Source organism: Solanum verrucosum, unplaced genomic scaffold (genome assembly GCF_900185275.1).
Source record: "Solanum verrucosum unplaced genomic scaffold, falcon-dt-bn FXZP01000108.1, whole genome shotgun sequence".
Classification (NCBI taxonomy): Eukaryota; Viridiplantae; Streptophyta; class Magnoliopsida; order Solanales; family Solanaceae; genus Solanum; species Solanum verrucosum.
The window spans coordinates 462,416-472,803 of NW_026020274.1; the positions used below are offsets into that span (position 1 = coordinate 462,416).

A 10,388-nucleotide genomic window follows, 5' to 3' on the forward strand; every position below is an offset into this window, starting at 1 on the left:
TAAGGAATTTCTACCTTAATAGTAGTTAATACTATAGAGAGTGCTAACATAGTTTAAGATTAGGACATAGAATCCTAACGTTAATATATTTGCAATATAGAGATTAATTTGATATAGTCATAATTAAGATATAGAACGAATTCTAATACTATATTACAATAGATAGTCGTATGCAAGCCTATAAGAACCACATATATAACTATTTATATAATCTTAATATAATGACATGTTTAAATACATTGATAATCCGATTTTTGTACCAATATTATAATCAGTTTAACAAAATTGACGGTAAGGCATGTAAAACCCAAGCATCCTTCAGTTTTGCTCAATTATCGTCTCCATATATATGGCACCTAGCTATGTGAAAGAATATTACATTATTTATTTTTGAGAGTCATTCTAGCTAAGCTTGGACCACTTGAGCACTATGATGTATACTTTATTTGTATCATTACGATATAAATTTCGAAACGTATCATAAAAAATAAGTCACTTTTTAATTATATCGACTCAATATTTTATTTAGATGAATATAATGACAATAAGGAGTTATTAATGCAGTTTGATATAAATATTTATTTTGTAAGAAAACAAACAAGTAACAACTCAATTTAATTATCAGCTCAAAATTAGAACTTTTTAGAATAATTAATCAAATTGAACTTAAGAAATCGATCCAATCAAACTTACTCACATTCAATCAAAATCATAATTTTCTAAATTCAAAAATTAAAATTTTCATATCCTATCCGAACAATTATAATACGTATCTTCTAATCCCACTTACGTTTTGGACGTATGTTAGTAACATTTTCTTTGTGTCTTCTTTTGGGTTAACATATAGTTGGGACTTGAATATTGGTGAAAACAAAGGATCACTATATCATATTAGTTAGATAAAATAATAGTACTATGATTTAAAATATTCATATAATATTAAGATTGAAGTGATGAGTCTGAGAATATCTGAGTTGTGAATTAATTAATTTAATATATAGAAAATTAGGTGTGGTTTTGTACTATTCCAAGAAAGTAAAGACAAACTCCAAGAGTTAAAATTACGTGTCTGTCGGCTGACATCTTTCTTCTTAAAGTAGGTAGGGTACCTGCCATGCTAACTTCTTTATATTTAATTCTTTTCCATCTTCAATTTATTGTGCGTTTAATATTACTACGTACATATCATATTTTATGAAATTACTAAGCAGAAATAGCAATATAATTGACCATACATGCATGAATTATAATCTTTGTACAAGATAGTGTACATAACATATATACATGGTAAAGAAGGCTTTATATCTCATCGATAACATTATCGTAAAAATAAATTTTAACGATAATATATATACATATTAATAAAAAATGCATTTATCCACATTAATTGTTATTAGATTTGATGTCGCTGTAAACATGTGAAATATTTACAAAAAATGTTAATCGCAACTAAAAATCATTTTTATATAGTGTATATATCTATGGTATTTATACAATTAGGTAACATTTATGATAAATATACTTTATATGTATGATAATATAATTAGTAATTTAACCATATTTGCTCTCTTCCGGCAATTTATATATACTTATATTTAAAATCTTTTTTAAGTAAACAAAGGGTGGTTTAGTCAAAGGGGACATTAATTTAAATTAGGTGATATTGATGTGTAAGGCAAAAGGCATAAATTCCCCCTTCAACTTGTATCGAAAAGTCAGTTACACACTTCAACTTTTATGACGACCTATTACACACCTATTCTTGTTCAAAGTGTAATTAATACCACCTCAAAACTGACGTGGAAATAAAATTTAAAATAAAAATAAATTAGGCGCGTCTGAGGTTGAAAATAAAGTCAAAAAATTAATTTTTTTTAACCCCAACCCCTGTTTTCTTCTTTTCTTGTTCCTCTTCTCTTATTTTCCTTCATAATTTTTCTTCTTCATTTTTTTCTTTGCACAATTTTTCAATTTGTCACTTAATTTCATTTTTTCTTATCATATTTCTACAATTTTTCACTCAATTTCATCATTATACTTAGAAAAAATAATTTTTTAATTCAAATTTCACAATGATTCTAGAAATTCGAGACTTTGTTCTCCTAATCTTTTCACTTTCACCTTCAAATTTTCAGCAAAATACAAGCAAAGCCTCCGACCTTAAAACCCCCAAATATACTTGTAGCCTGTAGGCATCTATATACATACACCCACTTGCCTTTTTTTATAGTTAAAATTGATTTCTTTTCATTTGTGTATTCATATATTTGTATGTACATATTCACACACCTACTTGCCTTATTTGTTAGTTGTTCAGATTTGGAAGCACAAAGCTTACTCAAACGTCATGGATCTGAAAAATGAAGCTCATTGAAGCGTATCCATGGTTGAAGCTTTGAGCTCGCCGAAACACCTGTAATAAAAACTAAAAGTAAGAAAATCGGAAAGGGGTAAGGTAAAGGGGTTTGATTCAGTGTTCGTCAATGACTGATTTGGAGTTTTGGGTGGCTGTTTGTGGTGGCTTGGATAGCTGTTTGGTGGTTGTTCTTTGTCGGAGATGGGTTGGCTATCGGGAAAAGATGAGGGGATGACGTTATGGAGGTAGGTTTGTGGTGGTGATAGGTTGATTGTTTCTTCACCGGAGAAGACAAAGAACATTGTGATATAACTTCAAATGAATAATTATTCTAGTCAAATTAGGGATAAAAGTGGGTAGGATTTAGATTGGAAGAAGATATGATTATTAGAGAATTTTAATAATTTGTTAGGGATTAATTAGTGTAAAATAGAGTTAACACAAAAAAGTTAATTAATAAAGAAAAGAAAATAAAAAGAATATAAAAAATTATAATTTATAACGTGGAGCTGACGTGGTGCTGACGTGGTGTTGACGTGGTGCTGACGTGGCAGCGAGTGTAATACACCACATACTGTGAGAGTGGTATTATGTGTCTCAAGGTGGTATTAAATTCACTTTTAAATAGCAAGGATGTGTAATAAGTCGTCATAATAGGTGAAGTGTGAAACTAACTTTTCGATATAAGTTTGAGGGGGAATTTATGTCTTTTCCCTGATGTGTAACGAAGACATGTGGCCACTGGTCAACTCCCTCAGTACTCAGCATATGATAATGTTGAATTGTTGGTAATAAAATATTACTTTCTCATCAAATTTTGAGATTTAAACGAACAAAAAAAATTGCATGATTTTTTATATAGTAAAGATACGGCACCTGGACCTAACTCAATCCCAAAAGCTAGTTCATGAGGGGAGGTTTAATTTGTCCAAGTTCATATAAGGAGACCAAATTATCATCCCTTTTACCGATGTGGGACTTATTAACACTCCCCCGTACGCCTATACCTCAACAGGAGCGTGAACACTTCTAAATGGGGCCCTAACATTGGTGAACAACAAATTGTGATGGGCCTGACTTTGATACCATGTTGAGATACGTCACGTGAACCTAACTCAACCCCAAAAACTAACTCATAAGGAGAGGTTTGTCCAAGTCTATATAAGGAAACCAAATTCTCATCACTTTACTGATGTGAGACTTCTTAACATATATATCTTTTAATTACATCTTGAATCATCAATTATTATGATTGATAATATTTTTTACATAGTTTTTACTAATAAATATTATTTCACCAACATAGATTGTGGTGCAATAATGAAATTGTTCTACCTTACTTAGAAGTCTTGAGTTGGAGCTTTATGTATGAAGAAAATTTTGTTGAGAGTGTCACCCCAAATAAGTTCTATAATGTGCAATTCAAATTTAATTAGTTATTACTCTAATACGAGCACCGAACATCGAGTGGTTCAATTATAATTAGTCAGTACTCTAATACGGATATCGAACATCACGCATAAAAACAAATAAATAAATAAATTCTATTTCAAAATAATTCACTATGTTTTAAACTATCTGACTTTTGAAATCTGAACGATTCACATATATTTGTGTATGGTGAAGTGTGTGACCGTCTCGTCTAAATTAAAGCTTATGTTGTTAGAGAGAGATAAACACTTTTATTAGTTAATTGCATTCTCAACATGCCCTCTCACATGCAGCTCTGTTTTTTTCATAAATCAAGCACGTGAAAATTCTTTTTTATATAGATATGGACCAAGCACGTGAAAATTCTTTTTGATATGAATGACGGTGAGATTCGATCACAGGACGTCTGTCTGCTCTAATACAATATTTAAATATGTCACCGTCTTATCTAAAAACATAAATTATTCAATAAATCACACTTTTATTAGTTAATTCCATTCTCGGTATTCTAGAGGGATTACTACAAGCATATTGTATGTGTCAAATATTGTCTCTTAACATAAAAAGGGCCAAAGCTAGCTAGGTTCATTAAAGAACCTCACACCAACCATTCAGCAAAAACATTAAAGAGACCCCTGCAAGCTAGCTACTCATCTTCCTGTTTAGTTGCAATAAATAACAAAGTCCAGAAATATATTAAGCATTTGTAAGAATTAAAATGGAAGAGAAAAAAGAGAGTAGATCAGTTTATGATGAAGTTATCACCAAGAATCCAATGTTTTACTTACAAGAAGGCATTAAAGCTATTCTAAAATGCCTTGGTTTTGAATCTTCAAAACTTGTTCATCAAGCATCATCATCATCGTCTTCTTCTTCTTCAAGTATGTCAGATACTAATAAAAAAGAAGAAGAAGAGAGTGAAAAACAAGAACAAGAGTGTGTGTTGTTCCAAGAAGATGGTAATAAGCAAGGTTCAGATTCAACAAATGATAATTACAAGAATGACCCTCCAGTTGAAAATGATGATGAAGATCCACCTCAATCAGAGACACTTGTAAGTTGATCTACTGCTTTTCTCACCTTTTATTAAATCGGAAACAGTCTTTCTATTTTCAAAAAAGTACGAACAAGACTGGTACACATCATTCTTTACAAATTACACTAAGCCTATTATTATTGTCATTAATTTACATTAAACTGTTCTCTTTAAATTAATATTTTCATAGAGAAAATTTAAAATATAAAAAACGAAAAAATGATCTCATATGATTATTTATTACAAAGAAAACTCAAGAAGATTTGATATCTGCGTAATAAATAATTTTCTAACGAAAGGGATTTGATGTATAGTAACTTAATCCACTACATACACTTCTGTATATAATGTTACATTACTGTTAGCTGATGTTTGACCATATCTTATTACGAAATTTGAAAGAAAAAAATTAATTTTTATTTTTAAGGTACAAAATGATTTTTGAAATTGTATTTGGTTATGAATATAAATTAAATATGTTATTAATTTTTTTTGTGTGATTTAGAGCGAAAAAAGTGAAAATACCTTTTTATTATTTTTTAATTTTTGTAAATTCTAAAGTAATTGAGTTTCAAATTTTATGACAACATTTCAAAGCTTAACCTCAAAAAAATGAAAAATTTTCATCACTAAACACCTCCTTTAAAATTAAAATAAAAAGGTCATAATTTTTATTATTAAAAAAAACTGAAATTCTCTAGAATGTGTCGGTTGTTGAATAGTATTTTGATGAAAATAATAGCTGCTTCTCTCTCTCTCTCTCTCTCTCTCTCTCTCTCTCTCTCTCTCTCTTTGAGTTTCAAGAAATATGTCTTATTTTACCGAAACATAAAACATAAAATATGATAGAATATGCAGTTTCTATATTTATCTTATTCATTTTATTAGAATTATTTCCAATTATGCAGTTTCTATATTTATTTTATTAGAATTATTTCCAATTATGCAGTTTCTATATTTATCTTTTTCATTTTATTAGAATTATTTCCAATTATTAAGTATTTATTTTAGCAAAAAAATGAGATATAGCGACATGCAAAACCAAAGTCTTACACATATTTCTTTTTTTTTTTAAATAATGAATCAAAACCCTCCTAATTTTTTTATTTTTTTTTTGGTATCTTTCATATTTAAATTATGTCTTATTTATGTGACCTCATAGACTAAAACTTTCAGATCAACCCTTTTAAATTATCACATTTTTATTTGTTTCATATTTAAATCATGTCTTATTTATTTGTTTCAAACTATCACATTATTATTTGTGCCAAGGAGGTGTTAACGCTTAACATTTTGTCATCTACCAAAGTTAGGGTTTTTTAACACTTGTTATACTTCCTCTTAATTTAGGTGATATAGTTCAGAAAGTTGATTCATATATCTCAATTTATATAATATTATTTGAATTTCGAGAGTCGAATGTATTTAATAATTCATGTCCACATATTAAAGTCATTATGATTTGTTTTATTTTGGTTGTGTACGCAGATATTAGCAACAGAAAGGAGGGGAAGACCACCATCAAGACCTAAAGTTGGCAGTGGACCTCCTCCTCAGAACAATTAAATAATTAGTTGACAATATATCAACACTTAATTTAGTTGAAGGTCATTTTAATCGGTAAATTATTTAGAATTTTGAAAGATAAACTTGATTATTTCTAAGCCATGGCACTAGATAGACATATATAGTCGTAGTAATCGGTCCAAAATGTCTCTGCTCTTCATAGATATGGTCAATTTTTAGACTTAGGTCTAGTCGTATTGCTCTTTTATCTTGGTTTGATTTCCGTGTTTAATTCTATTAGGTCCTTTAATTATTTGTTTATATACATATATTGTAAGATATTATAAGGATTTTTCATATTTGCAAGCTAATTATTAGTACATAATTAAATCTACAAGTTGAGTATTTGTCGAATTTTGATTTCCAATTCTGTATTGATTAAGGGGATGAAATCTTCTTCTACTGCTTACTACTGCTCTTCGAAATTTGATTGAACTCAATAACTTTGTTTCATCATGTTCAAATGATTTTCAATTTGATCGAACTCAATAACTTTCTTTTATCAGGTTCAAATGATTCTCAATTAGGGAACGGTACTATCTTCGATACAAAGTCTCATATGGGACCATCTTGAACTTCTAAACCATAATAATAAATCTGAAGAGGATAAAATATACATAAACCTTACTCTAATTATCTATGAGAAGGTAAAAAAATAAAAAAATTGTTAGACTCTCAACCGAGTAATATCTACAATAATAAATAATTTGAGATAATTATGTCTATACTGTAATTACCTATGAGAAGGTAAAAAAAAATATTTTTTGCTAGGCTCTCAATTGAATAATATCTATATTAATAAATAATTTGAGACAATTATTTTGAGACGAAGGAAATAAAGAATACGAATTATATAGATGAGATTATTATTGAAAAAGCATGAATATTTGGTTCATTAGTCATTCATATGACTAGCAACAATAACTGCAGGGTGTATTAAAAGATTGAATATCTTCAAAAACATTAATACAATATGGCCCATCCACATTTATTTTGTCAGACATGAAATAGTGGCATTTTTGGTTTATTTGACTCTTCTTTCAGTTGACTGTTGAGTAGACTATATAATATACCCATTTTTTTTATCAAAGTAAGTCATTATTAAAATTAATTTACCAAAATAATATATTTTTTTGAAATTTTATAAAATTAGTATAAATGTAGTTCGCAGTCATGTTTTAGGTTATATTTTATTTTAAAAAATTCAATAACAAAAAGATAAAAATCTGACAGATTAAACAGACATAAAACGTTATTGTCAGTAACGTTTTATAATTCGTTACTATGAGGCACGTTTTACAGTTAAAACGTGACTCACAGTAACATTTTTCTGGAATGACTGAAAATTAAAAAAACAATCCTGTGCATGCCTCATTCAACTTTATTAAACTTTCCACTATTAAAATGAATATATATATTTTGCACATATATATTCACATATATAAATTTCTCTTTTCTTCTCTTTTCATACATAGATAATACTTTTGCAAGGAAAATAAGTTGTGAGGAGGCTTTACTACAATATCAATTAATTTCTTTGTCTCTTCTATTATGATGTAGCCATTATAATTTTTTTTAATAGTTGGTTTGCTTACTTATTATATCAATTTTAATTCAATAACTTCTTTATTGAAAGTCTAATATTTAATAATGATAAGAAACCGATTGGTCTAATATTTGGAAGGGATGCTATCTTATGCCTGAATTAATAAGATCTCTCATATATATGATTTATTTACAAATTTTGAAATTGAAATGATACAAGACAAGCTCCAATTTGTGTAAAGTCATCCTCACTTTTTTTTTCCTTTTGTTTAAAAAAAGTATTGTCTATGTGAAAAGAGAAAGAAAAGAGAAAATCATATATATTTCAAATGAAGGTATGTACAAAATATATTTATCCATTTTAATAGTGGAAATTTGAATAATGAATGAGAGATGTACAAGATTGGATTTCAATTTTCACCATTGAGAAATGTTACTGTGAGTCATGTTTTAGCTGTAAAATGTGCTTCAGAGTAACGAATTATAAAACGTTACTGACAATAACGTTTTATGTCTGTTTACTCTGTCAGAATTTTATCTTTTTGTTATTCATTTTTTTTGAATAAAATATAACTACTAGTTTTGTAAAAAATTTAAAAAACGTATTATTTTGGTAAATTAATTTTTATAATAGCTTACTTTGGTCAAAAATTCTAATATACCCATTCAGATCATCTGTTGAACACTACAAATGCTTTATTATCCTTCCAAATTTTAGTGTGGAAAATAGTAATTTTCTGGTTTTATAATTGAAAAATAGTCATTATCTTGAAGCTTGCAATTTTACGATTGAAATTTCATAAAAGTAATTATTTTTTAAAACATAATTAAAAAGTGGCTAGTAAACACTATATCTATTTACGTAGAACAGTAGAAGTGTTGATTCGGCTAAAATTATTATTTTCAATTCAAACTCCTTACAAATGGATAAAAACATGTACAGAGGTCACACTTGCAATTTAAGACCTACAATGATGTTAAACTCTTGAATATGTCAACGCCTCTGATCCTATAGCCTATAGGTGTATAAGGGGTCATCTGAATCTTCTTTTACAGAAAAATCAAAATGCATACACGAATGTTGAAATTTCCTTTATGTTTTTTTTTTAACCCTCCTAGGAGCTCCTACCCTTTTTTGCTCCCTTGGTGACTCGAACTCGCAACCTTTGGGTTGAAAGTGAGGGGTGCTTGCCATCCGAGCAACTCCCCTTCATCTAAATTTCCTTTATGTCACTACCTCCAATAGTGATTTTTTGTTGTCGTTGGCGTTAAAACTAAGGTTAATAATTGGTTAACATTGTTGTAGCTTTGTTATTGGAAGGTCGAAAAGAATAAATCTCAACTAATTTAAAGATCAAATATGTTAAATAATTTTGCATCAATGAGGAAATATCTTTTAATTTTTTCCATAGCATTTTCAACAAATAATATTAAGAAAAAAAAGTATTCAAAACTGTTGAAGATATCCTCAAAGAGCGAGCTTATCTAGTGTGTTTGTATAACGAAAACTTTGTAAAATGGAAGCAATAACAAGAGACTCATCATCATCATTAATATCATCATTCATCTCAATCTTCATGCAATTATTTTCAACCACTTCCAACTCCGGCGTTGACGGTGGTGACGGTGGTGGTGGCAGAGGTGGTGGTGATGGTGGTGCCGTAGAATTATTATAAGGTGAAGGAAAAGACGAAAAAGGGTAGACAAAATTAGTACGTGCATTTTCGATACCACAAAAAGCAATAGAAGAAATATCATAAGCTAGAGCAGCTTCTTCAGCGGTATCAAATGTGCCAAGCCAATGCCTTTGTTTTGTATTTGGATTTCTAATCTCAGCAGCATATCTACCCCATGGCCTTCTTCTTACACCATGATATTTTGTTGAATGTCTTGAACTTCTTCTAACTAAATTTCTAACATGCAATTTAGGAATATTAGTAATATTTTCCATTTTTTTTTCTTTTTAATTAAATAATGAGGGTTGAGTGTGGAAAAAATGAGATGGGATTTATATAGTGATGAAATGAAATAAGTTTAATGTTTGTTTATTGACAAGATAAGACAGCACTGATTAGCACTAAGATAAGTTAATTAGTAAATTAGTGAGTTAAAATGAGTGTTTTTTGTGTCTTATTTGTGGTTTGGTCAAGTGGAACAAGTGGGAAGCATTCCCCATATGTTATATATTTTAAAAGGTGTTTAAGTACAAGTTGTGTTTTGTTTGTGTGAACTTTATCCCTTTTTTCCTCACTTTTGACATGATTAAAGCAAGCATAATGCGGAATATCTGAACTTCCATATTATTTATATGTTAATTCTTTTGATTAAATTTGGCTTCCGTCTCTTCTTCCTCCTATCACTTGTTTTCCCTAAATCACATGTTCATTGGCTAGAGCTTTATTTGTTTGGAACAACAATGATTACACCTTGATTCTAGATTAGTTGAGATCGACC

At 28.9% G+C, this 10,388-nt stretch overlaps 2 protein-coding genes across 2 annotated transcripts; one reads left to right on the plus strand and one right to left on the minus strand.

Moving 5' to 3' along the window:
- The first annotated feature begins 4,505 nt into the window (after positions 1–4,505).
- Positions 4,506–6,688, plus strand: LOC125834081 (uncharacterized). Its single transcript, XM_049513253.1, has 2 exons — positions 4,506–4,841; positions 6,312–6,688. Exons 1-2 carry the CDS (start codon positions 4,506–4,508, stop codon positions 6,387–6,389), a joined length of 414 nt encoding a protein of 137 aa, XP_049369210.1. The 3' UTR covers positions 6,390–6,688.
- Positions 6,689–9,402: 2,714 nt separating this feature from the next.
- On the minus strand, positions 9,403–9,890 carry LOC125834080 (ethylene-responsive transcription factor LEP-like). The gene has a single exon (XM_049513252.1). It carries the CDS (start codon positions 9,883–9,885, stop codon positions 9,403–9,405), a length of 483 nt encoding a protein of 160 aa, XP_049369209.1. The 5' UTR covers positions 9,886–9,890.
- Between the last annotated feature and the right edge of the window lie 498 nt (positions 9,891–10,388).